At 38.9% G+C, this 23,018-nt stretch overlaps 1 protein-coding gene across 1 annotated transcript in view; it reads left to right on the plus strand.

The window, feature by feature from the left end:
• LOC123258820 (phosphatidylinositol-binding clathrin assembly protein LAP-like) overlaps nt 1-22,109 on the plus strand; it is a gene marked incomplete in the record, with an annotated part of 153,490 nt that extends 131,381 nt beyond the window's left edge. The window contains 1 exon segment of the mRNA XM_044719055.1: nt 21,962-22,109. Within this exon segment, the coding sequence (XP_044574990.1) occupies nt 21,962-22,083 (122 nt within the window).
• Between the last annotated feature and the right edge of the window lie 909 nt (nt 22,110-23,018).

A 23,018-nucleotide genomic window follows, 5' to 3' on the forward strand; every position in this document is an offset into this window, starting at 1 on the left:
ACCCAAGGCGCCAGATAATTTTAACACAAGAGAAATTACCAAAACTCAATAAATGTAGCTCAAAACGAAAAATACTCTAAAACTCAATAAATAAAAAAAAACTAGAACCTGAGACTGGTAGCTAAAGCGGAAAGACAGGTAAACCACGGTATCGCTTAGTATGCTGGTTAGTGGAGAGAGGGAGGGATTCGAATACAGATAAGAATTAATGTGATTATTAATACGCTTAGATATTCAATTGATCTTTGATTTATTAACAAACTAAATATCAAAAATCATAAACTTGACTCGATACAAAATCATAAATATTACAAAAATAAACTGACAAAATAATAATTAACTAAAACCTCAATGTAGCATGATTACTCAAAACGATAACTAAAATGTAACCTGGAGCTCTAACAATTCTCATAATAAATCTCAATCACCCTCAGAACTTTTACAAAACCCAAAAATACTCAATAAAACCCCAAAACTAAACTGACTCTAAAACCGTAACTAAAACGTACTCAAAAATTAACCCATAGATAAACTCAACATCAAGAAACTAACATACCTTTAACATACCGTTCCTCGAGCAGAGACATCCCTTGGCGATTATTCTCCTGGTATTGGCTTTGGATTGGAACCATACACGAAAACTCAAAAATAATACCCAAAAATGACCATTTGGCTTTCACCGCTGACATGGTCAGCTGCCTTCGGTGGCCTGCCACCCGTACCGTATCTGACCAAGTGCTGACTCCCGACGAAGTTGGTCAATCCTCGTCGTAGCCAACTAAAATTAAAAATGTCGTAAACGACATACCGGTTCCAACCTCAACCAAATCCCTTACACTGGAGCGCTGACATTACAGTCAGACTTTTATAATTCACCAGGAAATCTCAGAGGGCTAGATGCCTAGCATCTACGAGGCCGGGTGACTCCAAGGTCCCGCTCCACGGCAACGTAGACTCGTCCACAAGCTCGAGACGCCAACATAATTTTCACTAAACTTTAACCTTCTACTTAAACTGACTCTGAACTGACTCTCTCCAAAAATATAAAATACTGTAACTCAAATATAAAATTCTAAAACGATAATAATAGCTGTAGCATAGATGAAGCCTTTAGTACGAAACAAAACTGTAGCCAAGATGGCTGAAAAGAGAAGTCGTGAGCGACTCTCTGCTGTATTCTGTAACCTGCGACTGTACTCGGCATGAGCCGACACTGGAATGTATGTCTTCACTCGGCAAAGGCCGGAACTAGTCTCTCCCGATCTGTTCGCGGGATCGACGATGATCGTTCGGGTCGATACCCCTTCCCTATAACGCGAATATACCACGTGACTTTAACTACTATACTGTATCCCTACCTATAGCTTTACTTGATACCCAAAAATACCTACTTTATCTACCCCTGAATTATCACACTTTAATTAATTATAAACTCAAACCACATAAAATAATTTTAAGTTATCACTAGAGGTAACAAAAGAGATTTATAGGACTGTGCCTTGTGACGTTCACTTGTCATAGACCCCTATAAAAAAAAAATAACGTCACAACTGGAATAAAATTTTAAAAACTGCTTCAAGTACTGCACAACGCAGAGAATATTTGATAGTGCGTTGCTGTAAGTGTCACAGGCTTTGCTTTTGAAGCTTTCTATCTTCATGTTGCTTTAAATAACGCATGAAGAGGTATTATTTAGTTCTAAAAATTATCACAATTTTATAATCCTTCCTTTAATTATTTAGATTAAAATATAGCGAAAGGCTGTTATTACATTGTACGTTTTGTTTTCGACAATTATGATGTTGGTTTTTTCGTGATTATATGCTAGTTCTTAACTTTACAACATTCTTCTGAGCAGTTTTTCATCAAATTTACACAAATTATATGTTTTGTCATAAGAACATAAAATTTCAGCTTTCAAACTATAATGAGAATACTTTGTGGATGATTTTTAGCACTCTGTGACGAAAATTAAAAATTTTCACAAATTCGGGAAGCTGCATAAATTTTAGTCCGATTTTCAAAAAATAAGTTTTTACCAGACCTCGACATTTTGAGGTCCGAAGAAAAGTATTCAGATCATTTTTTCAGTGTTTGTATTTGTGTATGTGTGTACGCAGTAAAAAAATGTTCGTCAAATTTAACACAAAAAATTATGTTAACGACATTTTTTACAGAAACTTAGTGTTATTTCAACTTAATCCGGGTGTATTGGCGAAGTAACATAGATAGATGTTAGCAGTAATGTTTTGTCGAAAACTATCCACTTAGGATAGTTTCCGTAATTGTTTTAAAAATTATAGTTAATTTGGGATTAGGATATTAAATAAATTGTGCGTCGATTTGTAGGGGAATAAAATGAAGATTTATTTATCCCCAGAGGAGGAAAACTCAGTTGCACTGAGAAAAAACCTCCTCGAATGAAAAAATGTACAAGTAAGAACGCAAAGCGTGTAGTGCGAATAAGATTATGTGTAAATTGCCGTCGCAATCAACACAACGAGGTGAGCTCAACCTTCTTAGAAACGCAAAATGTATTAATTCAGAATTCGTGAATTGACGCTAACTTTTAAGCTAACTAGAGTCAATTAATAGTGAAATACTAATTAATTGACGTACAACGTCAGTGTAGAGACTGATTGATTGATTATAATTATTAGTGTAGGAACTAATTAGATAATTTGACGTCAGAATTGAATAGTTGATGAAATTTGATTTGATAGAATGATGGTTAAATGTCGAACGATGAATTTAATGTAATTTATTATAAGTGTTGCGTATTAACTATGGATTGACTAAAGCCGCGTGGCTGATGCAATCCTTTCTCAAAATGGCGCGCAATAACCGCGTGGCGTCACTTATTAATTTTGATTTATTTAACTCACTGAATAATTACTAATGAAATTTAATGATTCGAGAATTTAATTGGTAATTGAAATTAATGAAACTAATAATATTTAATGAATAACTTTAGGTTTATAGTAAATGCGTAGTATATGTGGTAAATCAGAAAACGATAGCTCAGAGTAGTCGTACTAGTAGTAGTAGTAGTACAAGCGTCCAAGCACAACTGCTTTCCGCCGGCCACGCGAGCCGGCTTCTCTCCCGCTAACCAAGGCGCGCATGAGCGACAGCCATGGTGTGACACGAATTTACACGAGTTGGAGCGATCAAGCCCGAAGGCGCAACTCCTCATATAAATTTCTATTGAATGTTTTTTCTATCGGTTAAACATACTCCCCCCGTTGCGAAGGCTGAGCAAGATGGTATGAATAGTGTTTACAATTAGTTACATTACATGATTACAATGGTTTGATTTTATAAAATTCAAGAATTGATTGGTAAAGGACATAGTAGAGTGATATTTCGTTTGTATATCCCTTGAGCCGTTCGGATTGAAGCTACTCTTGTCACCTCATCATCTCCTGGATGAATGTCGACCACCACTCCCAGCTGCCACCGCATACATGGTTGGTTTTTATCCATCAATAAGACGACTTGATTGATAGAAATTTCTCCTTGAGAGGAATGCCATTTTTGCCGAATTTGAAGTTCATGGAGGTATTCCAAATACCAACGTCTCCAAAAGTCTTGTCTAGCCTTGATAATGAATTGCCAAACATTGAGTCTGTTATCTGGAACATCAGAAAAATCATTTTCAGGCAGCATGGTGAGAGGACGTCCTATTAAAATATGAGCAGGCGTCAAGGCAATAGGATCATTAGGATCACTAGATAGAGAACAGAGAGGACGAGAATTTAGTATAGATTCTATTTGGATGGTTAGAGAATTCAATTCTTCGAAAGTGAGAAGTTGGTCTTTTACCACTCGTTTAAAGTGGTGTTTGAAGGATTTTACAGCTGCTTCCCAAATACCACCAAAATGAGGAGATAGTGGAGGATTGAACGTCCAGATAATGTTTTTGCGTACAGCATATTCGTTAACGGAATTTTGATGGGATTTTGAATTAAATAACACATACAATTCTCTCAATTGATTATTTGCGCCTACAAAATTAGTACCATTGTCCGAATAGACGTGAGTTGGAACTCCTCGTCGACCAATGAAACGACCAAATGCCCCGAGAAAACCTTCTGTTGTTAAATCGCTAGCAATTTCTAAATGTATAGCTTTAGTAGCCATGCAAACAAAGACGCATCCATAGACTTTAATTTTTGTTCTGTTTCTGAATTTACGTTCTTTAATAAAGAGCGGTCCAAAGTAGTCTACACCCACGTGGGAAAATGCCGCTGATTCGGTGACTCGAGATCTAGGTAAATTAGCCATTTTACCTTGCAGTATTACAGGCTGATGTCGAATGCATGTGACACAATTTTTTACAATTTTACGGATCTGGTTTTTACCGTCTAGTAGCCAAAATTTGTGTCTAAGATTTGAAAGCGTACTCTGTATACCTGAATGGTATAATTTTTCATGAGTTTCTCTAATAATTAAATCGGTAACATAATGACGTGAAGGTAATAAAATAATATGTTTCTTTGAAATTCGTGATGATCCGGATGAATACAGATTTGCCGATACATTTGAGCGATGTCAGAAGTCATAGCATAAACAAAGGTGCGGAAACGCAAAATAATAGTGAAGAGATTGTCTTGTATAGTAGGTCCAGTTAGTAGAACTTCATTCAATGAGATACCTTTATCGGTTTTAGCTGAAGCATCAAATACAACGCGTACCTTGGTGGTAGTACTAGATGTTTTAATTATCGGATGATGGGGCATATAATACCCAGGTCCACTATCATCCGGTACGTGTACCATGTGGCCAAGATCGATATATTCGTTCATGACTTTAATGTATTCAGCCTTTAATGAGGAATCTGAATTTAATCTCCTCTGTAAGGATAGAAATCTTTTATAAGCTAGTTGTTTAGAATTTCCGAAATCGACATCGTCTACGCGAAAGGGTAATTTTACTACATATCTACCGTCAGTATCGCGAGTAGTGTTATTTTGATAATAGGTCTCACACGTAGAATCATCAAAGGATCGAGAATCATTAGAACCTAGGTCTTCAATATTCCAAAATTTGGTTAATTGACTCGATAGATCAGTTAATTGACAAGTTACAGGAAATACATTTTTATCATTATTGACTCCCCCCGCTACGACCCAGCCCAGTTGTGTTTTTTGTAGTATTAAATCACAATCATTTTGTGAGCGATTAATCTGTCCGACAGATAGAAGAGAAAGTGTGGTACCTGAACCGATAAGGACATCTACAGGTCTTGGTATGTGAAATTGTGGATCAGCGAGTATTATGTTTTTAGGTATGCATATTTTATTACGTGGAAACATTTCATTCGGACTTAATTCTGCAATTTCATCAACGGTTAAAAATGACAATGTTCTTTGAAATTTATCGTTTAAAGATTTACAATTTATTTGTACGACATGTTTTGAAAGGGTTTGCATTCCATTAACAGCCCCGATTGGAATAGAACAATTTTTGCATAGGAAGTTTTAATTTATTAGTCAAATTTTCAGTAATAAAATTAGCTGTTGCACAGGTATCAAGTAAAGCGCGAGCTTGTATGAATTTACCTGCTGAGACACGCATCTGGATGAGAGCACTCATCATCAATTGAAAACGCGGTGTTCTAAGTATGGTTGTATAATTATGAACGACTAGTCAAGCTGTAGATCCCTTATCAGTTGTTACAGTAGCGGGTGATTCGATTTTGGCAGAATCATGTTTTGATACGTTAGCATTATTTGTTTGTTGAGTTGCATTTTGATTAATGTGCAATGTAGTATGATGGAATTTCTTACAGACTCGACATCTGCTAGAAGTGCAATTTCCCTGGTGTACGCGAAGACAATTATTGCAGAGTTTACTAGATTTTACGAATTTTATGCGTTCTCCTACAGTTAATGCATTGAATGTGTGACATTTATAGAGTGGATGTAAATGTTTGCAACATGGGCAGGCAGAAGAGGAGGTTGTCACTAAAGCTCGAACTGGCGTGTCAGTTTTTTGTTTCTTCAAATTATTATTCGAGTGCTCATTACGTCTTCGTTTGGAAGAATGATCGGAATCGCGATGTTTATCGGGTCTGTGTGTATTAAGTCTGAAGGCAAAGTTTGAGATAAATTCACAAAATGATTCGAATGTTGGGAGAGTGTCGTTGTCAGTGAACATTTCTTGCCATTTGTTTTTAATTTCTGATGGTAACTTATTTTCTAATATTCGTACAAGTAAGGATTCGGTAATATTAATTTGAAATGACTGTAGATTATTTATATGTTGCCGAGCATCATCTATCAACTTGTTTAAATTATCTGTTGTTGGGATCGAAATTGTATTAAGATTAAGTATCGAGTCATAATGTTTACAAATTAATGCTCTTTTCTTCTGATATGTTTTAGTTAAAAAATCCCAAGCTTTAATATAATTCTCTGCACTCGCATCAAAAAGCGCTAGCTTGTTAGTTGCTGAGCCAATTAAACATCCGCGGAGGTATAAAAATTTGTTTAGATCATCAAGATCATTACGTGTATCAATAAGTGTTTTAAATGTGTTTTTGAAAGATAGCCAATTTTCAAAATTACCATCGAATTTAGGTAAATCAGTAGTAGGGAGTTTAGCAAGTCGTTGAGTCTCAACAAAGGTAGTATTTCCCGCTGTAGTATTATTCGTACTAATGTTTACATTATGTGAATTATTATGGTTAGTCCTATTCAATTGAGTTAACTTTTCAAATTGATCCATAAGATCGTAAAATAATGTACGAACGTCTTCCGCGAGATTTATTTCATTATCCTCTGGTGTAGTTAATTCGAGTTTCTCAATAAGTCTTTCATATTGTTCAAATAATTCCTTTACTTTTGTAAAGCGATAGTTAATGGACTTAGTTTTAACACCTTCAGCTGTTAGTTCATCCTGAAGTTTAGTAATTTTCGAAGCTATCATTACGCGTTTTTGTTCTAAAGAAACCCTTGGGTTATCCATTTTGTGATAAATTTATAAAAATAACAGTAATAATAATCGTGATAAATATTAATTGATAATTAATTGTCTTATTTCTATAATAAATAGATTACTTGTGGTGATCAATTTATCTAAGAAACGACTTAAACACTTAATTATAATTAATAATAAATAATTTGAGAATTAATAATGAAGATAGAGATTAACTAATAATTAATTATTCTGTCGAACAATAACTAGTCACCATACAATGACCAATTAATTGTCGATTATTAAATAATTAATTAAATTAAATTATACGTAAATAATAAGAATAATAACGTACGTAAATATTTAAATGATAACCAATTGCACTATTCGATTGATAAATTGATTGCCTAGTGACAACCAATCCGTCAGTCAAACTTAGACAATTAATTAAAATTACAAATGAATAAGTTGAATATATTGTCAAGTGATAAAATGATATGATAGTTAGTATTGAATAAATTTTAATAATTCAAAAACTTATCTCATATGTGTTGAAGTCCAACGATGCTGGCAGCAGCTGGGTGGTGTAGTGATTGGATCCTTGGATCGTCTTGCTCGTCTTCGCAAATCAGGGTTCGTGTGCACTTCAAACCTCACAGGAGGCACCAAATGTTTTGTCGAAAACTATCCACTTAGGATAGTTTCCGTAATTGTTTTAAAAATTATAGTTAATTTGGGATTAGGATATTAAATAAATTGTGCGTCGATTTGTAGGGGAATAAAATGAAGATTTATTTATCCCCAGAGGAGGAAAACTCAGTTGCACTGAGAAAAAACCTCCTCGAATGAAAAAATGTACAAGTAAGAACGCAAAGCGTGTAGTGCGAATAAGATTATGTGTAAATTGCCGTCGCAATCAACACAACGAGGTGAGCTCAACCTTCTTAGAAACGCAAAATGTATTAATTCAGAATTCGTGAATTGACGCTAACTTTTAAGCTAACTAGAGTCAATTAATAGTGAAATACTAATTAATTGACGTACAACGTCAGTGTAGAGACTGATTGATTGATTATAATTATTAGTGTAGGAACTAATTAGATAATTTGACGTCAGAATTGAATAGTTGATGAAATTTGATTTGATAGAATGATGGTTAAATGTCGAACGATGAATTTAATGTAATTTATTATAAGTGTTGCGTATTAACTATGGATTGACTAAAGCCGCGTGGCTGATGCAATCCTTTCTCAAAATGGCGCGCAATAACCGCGTGGCGTCACTTATTAATTTTGATTTATTTAACTCACTGAATAATTACTAATGAAATTTAATGATTCGAGAATTTAATTGGTAATTGAAATTAATGAAACTAATAATATTTAATGAATAACTTTAGGTTTATAGTAAATGCGTAGTATATGTGGTAAATCAGAAAACGATAGCTCAGAGTAGTCGTACTAGTAGTAGTAGTAGTACAAGCGTCCAAGCACAACTGCTTTCCGCCGGCCACGCGAGCCGGCTTCTCTCCCGCTAACCAAGGCGCGCATGAGCGACAGCCATGGTGTGACACGAATTTACACGAGTTGGAGCGATCAAGCCCGAAGGCGCAACTCCTCATATAAATTTCTATTGAATGTTTTTTCTATCGGTTAAACAAGTAACACAGCTCTGTGTTAAAAATAACACAAATCTATGTTAGTAGACCACGAGTATCAGTTCTTAAGTCAACAACAATAAATCGCATACTATACATACTATAGTTGAAGCACGCATCTCTCGTGTGATGGAACGAGCATGAATAACACATTCCTAGTGTTATTTTAACACACTTGTGGTGTAACTTTAAAACACTCATAGTGTTATTTTAACACACTTGTAGTGTAACTTTAACACACTCATAGTGTTATTTTAACATACTTTTTGTGTTAAATTTGAAAGTAACATTTAAAAAGTGTTATTTAAGTATCGATTAACATTATTGTGTGTTAAAAAACAGATCGATCGAAAAACACAAACAATAAGGGATTGCCTTCCCCAGGGTGGTGAACTCCTGGGGACAACTCTTCTTAATTAGCACGCCAGCCCAACGCCACCAAGGTATAACGAAAACTAACCGGACTCAGACCCCTGGTTTTAAGTCCTATTGCCACAGTTAGCTCACTCAGGGACGTGGGAGCTTTTGTTCCCGATCACGAGGATTAAGCGCAGACTGAAATGAAGAGAGACAGATTATTTTAAAATAAAAAGATTTTAATGAATTAATATAGAGAGATTTGTTAACTCCTGCGAACAGCAAAAATCAAATGGCAAACTAGAAATATTAATTAGACTGGGTGAAAATAGCAAGAGGTTACGTGACGTACGTCACGCGAAGATTCGACGAGCTCAGCTTCTAATGGTGGATCCATGGACAGGTTTTACGTCGTCAGTGAGATTTACTCTGCAGCTCTCGTTTTCGTTGACAGGTTTTGACGGCCTAGGGTAAATTTTTGGATGTCCTCGAGTCAGGAAATTTCCTCACAATTATTGTTCTTGACACACGACTCACACAAAATAACAAGATGACCCAATATGTGGATAGGATATTTTATTGATACTGGAGTGAAACACGTCTAACTCCGTCAACTGTGTGTAGTCAAAGAGAGCGATGCCGGGGCCTCAGTCGGGTACTACCCAGAGTGGCATCGAACCGGAAAACCTCCTCTGCGCGGAGGCGCAGGCTGGAAAACGAGCAATAGGCAGCAGCGACTTCTTTTTCATCTCTTACCGGGCGCCAAGCACACTAACTTTCTGGCGCGCAGTTGTACTTCATTAAAAAAATTCAAAATGTGCGGTCACACCCCAAACCGGTTTAAAAATTCTGACTGTATCAACAAGTATTCGGTTATATCGACGATCGGGCGATTTCAACATTCAGCGACACAGTTTTGTTGTAGTATAAATAGGCATATAATCGATACCCTAGTAGTATTGAATTTAGTTAAGATTCTCGTTTAAGATACTTGTATACAGTGTTAACTAAAAATAGGATTATTTTTTATAAAAACAGACGAAGATTCTGTGGTCAGAGTAGCGGTAGAATTAGACGATATTTTCGAGCAGAATGTTGAGATATATTTGTTCAAACCTGTTTGTTAAAGATAGGCGGTACTAAATTTATTTTTAATGTATTTTTAGAATTTGCAGTTTTCTCATACCTTTCCAATTAAGATTGGGAACCGAAAAAAAATTCAAAGTTTCCTAGAAAAAATCTATGACAAATTTTCTCAGAAGGCTTACATTACTTGAGTTAAAATTCTTTTTTTAACCCTTCAGGACATGGGCTATGAGATTTTTTCTCACACAACAACATTTAACATGATGAATGATGCTGCAGTGCAAGCGAGACACTAAAAAACATCCGTGTCCTGATGGGTTAATAATAAAAGAAAACTAAAATTTCTGAATACAATGTTAGTACCGGCCAGTCTTGGGTTCGTGACAAGAATTTGCCCATCAGATTCATGATTAAGGTAGTTGGGTCGTGCAAGGTATATTTCAAGAAAATTATGAAATTTATTTTATTGAAAGATAAATATATTAATAATTCACCACCGAAATTTCAAATCAAATCACCACACCGTTTTTGAGCAATTAATTTTCGAAATTGCATCTTTTACTCGTAGACGTATAGAGAGATGGTAAAGTTAGTATGAAATCTATTTGCATCGCACGAGTGGTACGGAAGATTTCATGCTAACTTTACCATCTTTTTACGAAAGAATATGAAAGTGAAAAACATCAGATTTCTTAATACATTACCATTCAAGTCTGGCCCAAAAATCAAGTATCTACAGCAATTTTTCGAGAATTTTCAAGCAAATATCTGCCAAAAATATCTTAAACTAAAATTTCGAAATCTGGATACAGATACTTGATCAAAAATCTTGAGTAAAATTTCTACAAAAATTGTCCTACATTGTGACTGTGATGTGATGTCCGAAACTTGAATCGTTTTCCTGAATTCGAAAGAGTATCTGGATGTTATTTCAAAAATTACTATTTACTCATAAATTTTTACGATGTGAACATCGAAATTCTCACAAATGATCCGAGTAATAAATAACATAAAAATTTTTACGATGCTGCCGCCTACAGAATACAATTTGAATTATAGAAAAGTACGATGTTACTAAGTAAATTTTTTTCCCGTAAGAGCAAGTAAATAAGGACGCATGATATGTTCAACTTAAAGAGACAGAGTCCAGTAATTTACGATGCCACCGCCGAGAAATGACAAACTTTTGTATGGACGGTCTTATTAAGTGACGAATAAAAGTCTCGAATGGTACCTCGGATAGCTTGAGTGGAAAAGCCATTGATGAGTAATCAAAAAATAACGGGTTCCGATTTCTGGGTTATTTGAATTAATTTTTCGGTCATTGAAAGATAATCACTGAGTGGTCTTCCCTTTCTCTTTATCCTTTCTTCTCCCCTTTCCTTAATTTGTTATCATGACAACTTACCATATTAAATATGGTAAAAAATTTTCTTTTTTTTAATTTGACCCTGATAACCACCTCATACTATAAGTTCTTGTAGTTAAGTTCTTGTAGATAAGTTAGCAACGAGTTATCGTTAAGTTATTACACACACGCACACGCACACACACACACACACACACACACACACACACACACACATACACACACACACACACACACACACACATACACACACACACACACACACACACACACACACACACACACACACACACACACACACACACACACACACACACACACATATATATATATATACAGACAAAGTGAAAACCTCGCAGGAGTAGTCAGGGAAGCTTCCTAGGACCTCAAAACGTCGAGATCTGATGAAAACTCGATTTTCGAAAAACGGGGTAAAACCAATAACTTCCCGATTTTCTTAGCGGGAAGTTAAAAATATTCGATTTTTTTGAATCACCCTAATATACAATAATCAACAAAGTTGCAATGTTATTTTTTACATTTTATTTTTGCACTGTATTACACGTAATTAAATAGAAAAATTGTTGAAGCATTGTGTAATTAAGATAAATAAAATATTGAAAATTGTAAAAACCTTAATCCATATAAAATTTTTCCTCTGAGATTTTTTTAAGCTCTTATTCTTTACAGCTTAATAAAGTTGAAAAACATAATTTTGATAAAATTCAAGATAACGAGAATTTGGACAAATGAGCAACAGTTAATTATTGTATAATTGCAACGTTTTATGTATTTTTAACTTCCCGCTAAGAAAATTGAAAATTTTAAAAAGTTGTTCAAAATCGAGTTTTCAACGGACGTTGACGTTTTGAGGTCCTTGGAAGCTTCGCCGAATGTTTCCGCGATGATGCCCATATGTCTGTGTGTGTGTGTGTGTGTTTTTTTTTTTTGTTTTTTTTTTTTTTCCTTAGGGGGGGGGGAATCCTTTTTACGGATTCTAGGCATAGCTGTTTGGCCTGGATATGTGGCGACTCGACGCAGCGTCATACTAAAACTCGACGCTGACGCCCCTACCCACTAAACCCTAAATCCTTTTCTCTTCTATCCTCTGATCCCCTATGGTACCGCCGTAAGGCATTTCTTCGCGGGGGGAGGAATTAGCTGCCGCTCTTCCTTCTGGTGGCTAAGATGTTATTTCTTTCTTCTAGATTCTGTCTTTCGCTCTTTTCCTCTCAGTGGATCGCAACTCGGTAAGCACTTTTGTAGCAAAAGTGCTTGTGGCGTTCCAGGCAGCATCTGACGACAACATTGCTTCTACTATTGACTCTGGTTGGGTTCTCTTTTTCAGAATCTTCCTCAACTCATCGCGCTGTTGGTTGAAACGTGGACACACAAAGAAAACATGCTCCGCATGTTCATTGACCCCTGGACAGGACGGGCACTCTGGGGTATCATCGTGCTTAAAGCGGTGAAGATACTTCCGGTAACATCCGTGTCCTGATAACATCTGCGTTAAATAATAGTTGATCTCACCGTGACTCCGGTTGAACCACACATCAATCCGAGGTATGAGACGGTACGTCCACCGAGCTTTCTCTGCAGAATTCCACTCCTGTTGCCATCTTGCGATGCTGTGTTGCCGTTCTTCCCTTCTAAGTTCTTCAGGGCTCAGTGTGGTTGACCTTTTTTGTTGATATAGGTTCGGTCTTTCCTCAGCTAGGACTCTGAGAGGCAGAGTACCGGAAATAACACACACTGCTTCCTCTGATATTGTGCGGAAGGCGCTATTTACTCGTAGGGCACTCAGTCGATATACTGGTTCAGCCTTTCTCTATGATTCTTGCGTCTTTAGTGCGTCGTCCCAAATGGATATTCCGTAAGTGAGCACCGATGTGACTACTGTTGACAATAATAGCCTCCTGCTCTGCTTTGGGCCTCCGACGTTCGGCATCAGTCGTGCGAGACTAGCCCTCACTACTGACGCTTTGGCACTGACATGTTCCACTTGCTGCTTGAAGTTGAGTCGGGCATCAAGCATCACTCCCAAATATCGGATATAAGGTTGTGATGTGATTTCTTGTTCGCCGACTTTCAGCTTAATGGTCTCTACCACTTTTCTGCTGGTAATAAGCACTGCCTCAGTCTTGTGTTGCGCCAGTTGCAGGTTCACTGCGTCCATCCACCGGTTAACGCGCTCCGTGTGTGTGTGTGTGTGTGCGTGTGGCCGTATGTAAACCTCTCATAACTTTTGAACGGCTCGACCGATTTCATCGCGATTGGTGTCATTCGAAAGGGCTTGACCAAACTTAGATTTTGAATATAATTTGGACCGATTTGGAGCAGTAGATTTTGAGAAATGTCAAAAAAAACTACAAAAAAATTTTTTTCGAAAGTGGCTTTTTTGGAATAACTTTTAAACGGCTCTACCGATCAATTCCAAAAACTAATCAGCCTGGTCAGAATCGGTTTATTCGTTCGTAAGTTATCGTTGTCGAAAAAAAAAAACGAAAAAAATTTTTTTTCGGAACTACATCGAAATTCCTACATCGATCGATTAAAACTTAAAGATTATTTATGAGGCCTAAAAAACTGCGTCGAATACCACTAACTGCTTGAAAATCGGTTTATTCATCCAAAAGTTATTGCCGTTTGAAAATTTAAGAAATAGTGTTTTATTAAACTTTTACCAGATTTTTGAGCTTGGAGGGCTCAAAATGACACGAAAATCATATTTTTAAGCTTGAAGAGCTCAAAAACGTCGTAAGTGCAATTTCGAGCGTTAAGTATGAAATTAGCGGGAAGTTGCAGGGATGGTCTTTAGGGTAAACCGTTTTTCTAATTTTTTTATACGCCCTCGAGCAAATGCAAATAACTACAATAAAATTAGTGCAACGCAGTATTAAATACAAAATAAGAAAAAATATAAAATACAGTAATATACCTAAACTGTATGTTAATTCTTAAGGCATTTTTCTAATTTTTTAACTTCCCGCTAAGAAAATCGATGTTCGAAAATCGGGAATTTATTGGTTTTACCTCGTTTTGCAAAAATCGAATTTTCATCTCGACGTTTTAAGGTCACAGGAAGCTTCCCTGACTATTCCCGCGATGGTGTGTGTGTGTGTGGGTTACGTAACACTTCATTCGAAGACAATTCATCCGCGGACGTTTGATCCGCACGACACTTGATCTGCACGACAATTGATCCGTGATGTGACGTTTTAACAAGGTTGTTGTGTGTGTTTATTAAACATTATACCAACACAGAAGCTTGTTATTGTGTTGCGCCCTTTTAACAAGGTTGTTGAGTGTGTTTATTCGACATTATTTCAACACAGAAGCTTATTATTGTGTTGCGCCCTTTTAACAAGGTTGTTGTGTGTGTTTATTCAACATTATACCAACACAGAAGCTTGTTATTGTGTTGCGCCCTTTTAACAAGGTTTTTGTGTGTGTTTATTCGACATTATATCAACACAGAAGCTTATTATTTTGTTGCGCCCTTTTAACAAGGTTGTTGTGTGTGTTTATTCGACATTATATCAACACAGAAGCTTATTATTGTGTTGCGCCCTTTTAACAAGGTTGTTGTATGTGTTTATTTGACATTATATCAACACAGAAGCTTATTACTGTGTTGTGCCCTTTTAACAAGGTTGTTATGTTTGTTTATTCGACATTATACCAACACAGAAGCTTGATATTGTGTTGCGCCTAAAATTAATAGAGTCATTAAAATGGGGGGCTCCGCCCCCAACCCCCGCTGGAGCTTCGCCCCTGGACCCCATCAAAAATTGGACCCCTTCAGTGGAGATCAATTGTCTTGCGGATCAATTGTCGTGCGGATCAATTGTCGTGCGGATAAAGTGTCGTGCGGATCAATCATCCACGAATAAAGTGTCGCGGATTAATTGTCGCAGATGAATTGTCTGTGGATGAGCGGTCGCGTCACCGTGTGTGTGTGTGTGTGTGTGTGTGTGTGTGTGTGTTTTTTTTTTTTTTTTTTTTTTTCCCTTTTAGGGGGGGGAATCCTTTTTACGGATTCTAGGCATAGTTGTTTGGCCTGGATATGTGGCGACTCGACGCAGCGTCATACTAAAAACTCGACGCTAACGCCCCTACCCACTAAACCCTAAACCCCTTTCTCTTCTATCCTCTGATCCCCCATGGTACCGCCGTAAGGCATTTCTTCGCGGGGGGAGGAATTAGCTGCCGCTCTTCCTTCTGGTGGCTAAGATGTTATTTCTTCCTTCTAGATTCTGTCTTTTGCTCTTTTTCTCTCGATGGAACGCAGCTCTGTAAGCACTTCTGTGACAAAAGTGTTCGTTGCATTCCAGGCAGCTTCTGAAGACAGCATTGCTTCTACGACTGACTCTGGTTGACTTCTCCTCTTCAAGATCCTCTCCAGCTCCTCACGTTGTGGGATTAAAACGCGAGCACTCGAAAAACGTGCTCCGCATCTTCAGTGACTCCAGGGCAGGACGGGCACTCCGGAGAATCGTCATGCCTAAAGCGGTGAAGATAAGCCCGAAAACAGCCATGTCCTGACAACATCTGCGTTAGGTAGTAGTTGACCTCTCCGTGTTTCCGGTTCAGCCAAATGTCGATCTTTGGTATGAGACGATGCGTCCATCTACCCTTCTCTGCGGCATCCCACTGAGATTGCCATCGTGCGATGCTGTGCTGTCTTTGTTCCGTTCTGAGTTCTTCTGCGCTCAGTGTTGTTGACCTCTTTCGTTGGTAAAGGTTCCTTCTTTCTTCAGCTAGGACTCTGAGAGGTAGAGTTCCAGAAATTACGCACACTGCTTCCTCAGATATTGTGCGGAAGGCGCAAGCTACTCTTAGGGCACTCAGGCGATATACTGGTCCAGCCTTTCTCCATGCTTCTTGTAATTCTAGCGCATCGGCCCAAATGGATATTCCGTACGTAAGCACTGATGTGACTACAGTTGCCAACAATAGTCTCCTGCTCTGCTTTGGGCCTCCGACGTTAGGCATCAATCGTGCGAGGCTTGCCCTTACTACTGACGCTTTGGCACTGACGTGTTCCACTTGCTGTTTAAAGTTGAGACGGGCATCAAGCATCACTCCCAAATATCGGATATAAGGTTGTGATGTGATTTTTGTTCGCCGACTCTAAGATTGATGGTCTCTAACACTTTCCTGCTGGTAATAAGCACTGCCTCAGTCTTATGTTTCGCCAGTTGAAGATTCATTGTGTCCATCCACTGGTTTACTTGCTGGAATGCTAGATCAAACATGTGGTGAATCTCGTCCAGGTGTTTAGCGACAATCACTACGGCCACGTCGTCCGCATACGCTACAAGTTTAATATTTCTTGGGATCTTTAGCCTTAGAAGCCCGTCATACATGATATTCCACAGCAGTGGGCCAAGAACAGAGCCCTGCGGAACACCTCCGGTGATTTCGTACTCTTTCGGACCGTCCTTTGTGTCATATCTGAGGACTCTATCCGTGAAGTAGCTAGCTACTATTTTACTTAGGTATCCTGGCACGTTCTTCTCTTGAAGAGCTTGCATAATGCAGTCCCAGTTAGCAGAGTTGAAGGCGTTTTTGATGTCTAACGTCGCCACCAGGCAGTACTTCTTCGTACCACCCTTCCATCTGGTTCCTGCAATTGCCTCCTGGGCCGTAGTAACAACCAGATTGATCGCGTCCAGGGTTGATCGTCCTTTTCGGAATCCATACTGGTTGTTTGCCAGGAGTGGATCTGCAACTGCTTCTATTCTTTGATGAATTATGCGTTCGAATATCTTACCGGCTGTATCCAGCATACAAAGTGGACGGTAAGATGACGGCTCTTCTGGTGGCTTTTTTCCTTTAGGGAGTAGAACCAGTCGTTGTTGTTTCCATTTCCGAGGAAATGTCCCTTCCTTGAGGCACGTATTGTAAACTTTCAAGAATAACGTTGGTGCTGCCTTTATGGCTGTTTTCAAGGCAATATTAGGGATTCCGTCTAGTCCCGGCGCTTTGTTATTCCCTACGCGGTTACAAGCCTCCATTAGTTCTTCTTCCGTGACAGATGGAATGTCTTCAGGGTTTAGCTGCCTTAACTGGCCGGTGAATACCGATTGTTGAGGAAACAGCACAGTAACAATCCTCTCTAGGAGCCGCGGACACGTAGGCGACGGCATTGGCTGGTATTTCAGGTGGGCCGTGACCACCTTGTACGGTTTGCCCCATGGGTCCTTCTCCACTTCTTCGACGAGTTCTTTCCAACAGCGTCTTTTATTATCCTTGATGGCTTTGTTTAGTTCCCGACGGGCCTTTTTATACTCTGCCACCAGTTCTGCAAGGTTAGGTCGACGGAAGCCACGCTGTGATATTCTTCTTTTCCTGAGGCATTCTTTACGAAGAGCGCTGATGTGATCGTTCCACCAGTGCACCGCGGGTCTTCTATTTATGCCTCGTTTTCGTGGCATACTGGCGTCACAAGCTTCGGTCACTCTTTTCATAAGTTCTTTAGTCTGATCTTCTGCGCATCCAGCGGTGATCGGGCCATTATCCAAAGCAGTCGTCAGCGTACCCACGTCGAAAGATTGTACTCTCCACCGAATGTGGTTAGGTAACCTACTAGTTCCTCTAGTATCCTGGTCATTTGATATCTCCCAGAGAATCGCGTTGTGGTCACTGGCAGTGTAGATATCCAGCACCTTCCAGTTGAGGTTACCTCTCGCGAGGCTGCTACTGACGAACGTGAGGTCTACGATGGAACTTGCGTCTCCTTTGGTGTAGGTTGGTGTGTCACCACTGTTGAGTAAGACTACGTCTAATGCAGTAAAAGCCTCAAGTAACGCTTTTACCTCGTGCGTTAGTTAGCTTGCTACCCCAGTCTACTGCCCAGGAGTTAAAGTCGCCGGCTATCGCGACTGGATGATGCTGCTTCGCGTCCTCTGTCAGTCGATCCAGAAAGTTAGTGAAGTCAACAATAGAGAGGCTAGGTGGTGCGTAGCAGCTATAGAAGCGAACGCCATCTACTGATACTGCTACAAAGCCGGCATTGCAATTATTAACTACGCTCTGGAATGGGAGCTTGCCACAGGACCAAATGACGGCCCTAGTGGTCGTGTCCGTTTCCCATAATTTGCCTTTAAGGCATTTATATGGCTCAGCTATTAGTACAAGGTCAGGCCCTAGTTCACGCACTGTCTGCAGAAGCAAGTCATGTGCAGCCTCACAATGATTGAGGTTGAGCTGCAGTATCTTCATGTTCTTTTGTTTATTAACCTCTGAAGCGCCTCTTGGAATACCGGGCATTTGTGGTTGCCGGCGTAGTGGGCAGAGTTCTCTGCGCTTTGGTTTTCAGCGCATAATGCACATTTGGCTGGATTCTTACAACCAGCGATCTTGTGCCCCTCTTGTCCGCACCTGATGCAAAGCTTAGATCGGTCTACGCTACTTTTGCACTGAAATCCATGATGCCCGAAGTGCCAGCACTTGAAGCATTGGGTTGGTCTTCTCGTGGCTCTAATTCGGCAGTTTACCCAGCCGATACGGATTTTACCGCTTCCTTCCAATATCTTCCGCGCTGCAGCTGCTGGTAGAGTCACTACGGCAGTCTGGGTACCTCTGTAGGCCTTTCGGATCTTAATTGCCTCTAGCGATACCTCGCAGGATTCTCCGGTTGCCATCTGCAAGGCGGCTTGAATGTCTTCCCTGGTTGTAGTGTCATCAAGGTCTCGGATTTCGACGTCTTCCTGTGGACCTTTGCAGATCACTTTGGCCTCTTCTTGTAGGATGCCCTCGATGGTTTTCTGTAAAGCTTGGCCTTTATCGGAGCTCTTCCTAGAGAGCGTAATCAGCATGTTTCCGGCCCTAGTTTTATGGATCTTATCCACCGTAGTACGGACCTGCTCGTCAGGGACATCATTTTTTATTTTACGCAAAATCTCAGCGTACTTCGCCGGCTCAGCTGGGCGGATGATCAGTGCGTCTGGCCTGATCCACTTTCGCGATTTCTTCCGTTTAGGTTCAGGACGGGGCTCCTCGGGAAATTGCTTTGGGAGCTGTTCTTTCCTTTGCCTTCTTTGTTCTTTCTTGGACTGGACTTTCTGCCAAGCAATCGCTTTTGTCCGTTCGTCCCTTTGCATTGTCGCTCTTTGTGGAGGGCTTTGTCTCAGGTCCTTCTTCTTGGTGACTTGGCTGCACGTTGGATCTGGAGAGGATCGATCTTTCCTTTTTCCAGTCTTCGTGACAGTTTCTCATTTGTCTTCGATGACCGATTCACCGTCACCTTCGGCTCCGGTATCCATTGCTTCGTCAGTCACAACTACAACTTCGTTGGTTTGCCCCGGTGTAGCACGGGGAGTGCGTCGCGATGCTAATCGCCATTCTTCATCCAGTTTTTTGAACCTTCGAAGGGCGTTAGTTACACTAGTCGCCTTGGTCTTGATCTCCTTGTGGATATTGACTTTTGACTGAACGAGATTATTTAACTCATTAGTCAGCTCCTCCAGGCGTTCCAGCGCTTGCGCTCTCCTCATTTCAGCGCCCGCTTCAATCGCTGCTTGTTGGGCATGAAGCCCGTTTTCATTCTTGTTTGTTTCCTGTGAATTACTCATACTTTTTGATTTACCAGCGCATCGTACGGAGTGGAGCGGGTTGTCATAACTAGGAACGGGTGTACCCTCGGAGATAGTACTCCTACCCCAGTTCCCTGAGGCCTAGCCGACACTTAGCCAGTCCCGGAATACACGGACGGACCAGACTCGCTCGGAGCGGTGAAGATTCCGACCTCTAACACTCACTGCGTACTTCCTGATCAAGGCCCGAAGTGGCTGGCTCCTGATCCACTGCTGCAACTTACACCTCGGTAGAGCAAGCTCACATCAGCCGTGGCCTGCATCGTCGGAAACTACGATACAGGTTCCGGTCACTCCCAGTGGGTCACAGCAGAGAACGATCGTCTTGTTAGGTCAGTTAGTGCGACCAACCCATTAAAGGGGAGTTTTGTCCACGGGAGCGTATTTTGTTTGGTTATTTTGCTTGGCTCCTACCCGCTGTACCTCATCAACTAAGAGATTAAGTGTCATCCAAGGACAGCGAGCGTTCTCCCATCCGCTCGGGGAGACGCGCCCGGTAGCAGTATCTCTTCTGCCCCGAGGTGTGTGTGTGTGTGTGTGTGTGTGTGTGTGTGTGTGTGTGTGTGTGTGTGTGTGTGTGTGTGTGTGTGTGTGTATATATGTATAGCCTCGGCCATCATATCACATACGTCAGGGCATCCAACATTCTGGTCGTGGGTTGTATACTATTTTTCTTGCTCTCCACCCGAAAGTACGCAAGTCCGTGGAAGGGGTTTTGCCGGGCGTGAGGGGGGCGCCGCCCGACTTTTGCAAAGCCGAGGCTTTGCTGTTCGGGGCGGACATAAAAAAAAAAGTAAAAATTAATAAATTAAAAAAAAAAAAAAAAAAAAAAAAAAAAAAAATAAGTTATTTTAAAGTTTACTAACAACTGTTCTAATTAAGAGTGCAAAGAACTTGGCACAAATATTTAAACTCGTTCTAATAACAGAATTTATTTTTTTGAGTTGATTAAAAACTAATTTTTAATTAGTAATCGACGGCTAAGAAAGATTGAAGTTAAATTATTAGAAGCTTGCAGAGTACATGTACCTATTGTTTTATAAACATTGCTTGATTAGCTGTCAAAATATAAAAGAAAGCAAATAAAGTCCACAAAACTTTTATATTTTATTTTGTATAAACTTTTTATATAAATCATTTGTGTAGTGTTATTATTAAATAGTTCATTAATAATAATCTAGTTATAGATTATTTTTTATTTCTTTGACATTTTCTGGTTAGTTTATGCGCTGACATGTTACATACAGACGATGTTGTGACTGTTAGATAGTTGAAATTCGCGCCACGAAAATATGAAAAAAAGCGAGGTTCTGTGCTGCCCGGCCAGAAAATATGCGTAGCGCGCATGCGCCAAAACGAGCCACAAATGCTGCTCTTTCTGGAGTAAAATGCGTCCAGAAAGAGTGTACTTTCGGGTAGGAGAGCAAGAAATAGTATATTACATACCTAGGCCAGTAAAATAATAAAAGTCTCAGATCACATGTATTTGTTGGCCGAGGCGAAGCCGAGGTTGACAAACATGTGATCTGAGGCTTTACTTTTTACTGGCCAAGGTATGTATACTATTTTTCTGCTCGACGTAGCCGGAATGTGGCAACTTTGTTTAGCGCAGCGGCCAGAAAGTTGCCACTTTCCGGCCGGAGGGCAGAAAATGATTTTTTGATTATTTTGTTTATGTTGTATATTCGGCATTATTGACATGAGTGTATTAGAATTGATTGTAGCAGTCAGGATTAACAGAGAGAATACCTTTAGGTCTTTTACTGTATTTAATATTTGATACTACGTTGTACTAATTTTGTTGTAATTATTCGCAGTTGCTTGAGGAAGCATAAATTAATGTAGGAAACGTTTCAATTATAAAATAGTTGAAAGTTGTTTATTTGTCTAAATTCCCGGTATCCTGAATTTTGTTTGACTACTGAACGTTAATATCGAGTTTAATTTTAATAATTTTCAATGTTTTAGCTGCGAGTCAATCCACCAATATGTTGGGGTCTAATGTTCTTACTGGTGATTTAGATAGTAGTTTAGCAAGCCTCGCTCAAAATTTAAGCATCAATAAAAGTTCTCAGCAACAGGTTAAGTAAGTATTCAATTAACTACAAAAAAGTTATTTAATCGTTATTTTATTGATATTTAGTGAGTGCTGAGGTCTCTTCACTTGCAATTTTTTTATTTTGCCAGACTACAATCATGTAAAACATAAGAATAAATAAAATGTCATTTTCAAATATGTTATTATTGATGATTAATCGTGATTGACACTTCGAGTTTATGGTTTTTCTCAACGGACTGTATATTGAGGTGACCATTAATTCCCACATTTGCTCGAAAACAAATATCAAACAATCAAAAATTTTTAACTTTCATATTAAGCCGGGCTGAAATCATATTACATTTATCACTTAAACAACATGAAATTTTTGTACTTTTTGCAATGAATTTTTTTATCTCTATAATGAATAGCAGTACGAAAATGATAGATACATCCCTTATTTAAAAAAAAAAAAAGCCATTCGGCAGCCGAAATGGAAGTAGATTTCATAATGAATAAAAAAAAACTACTCGGCTTATATACAAAAAAAAAAAAAAAAACGAGTGCAACAGCAAATTTCATAATTGGCATAGCAGAATAAGACATTATTTTGAGACTACACATATGATATAGTACTCAAATTGAAGCTTATTTAAAGAGCTTTCAAATAAAATTTACAGAGATTCAATAAGTTATTCCATTCAAAAGTTATTCGAGTAAGAAAGTGAAGAAAAATGAATTTTTAAGATTTTGAAAATTTTAAAATCCCGGAATTTCTAAATTACTTGACCGATTAAGCTCATCTTCGAACTTGACTTTAGTATTTATCTGTAGAGTAAGTATGTTGAGTTTGGTGGAGATCCGTTGCTAATTGTAGACACTATCGTCCTGACAAGTCGCGTTATATCCCATATATATATATATATATATATATATATATATATATATATATTAAGGTGTGCCAAAATGTAACTTCCGTGGAGAACC

This window comes from Cotesia glomerata, linkage group LG2, assembly GCF_020080835.1.
Source record: "Cotesia glomerata isolate CgM1 linkage group LG2, MPM_Cglom_v2.3, whole genome shotgun sequence".
Taxonomy (NCBI): Eukaryota; Metazoa; Arthropoda; class Insecta; order Hymenoptera; family Braconidae; genus Cotesia; species Cotesia glomerata.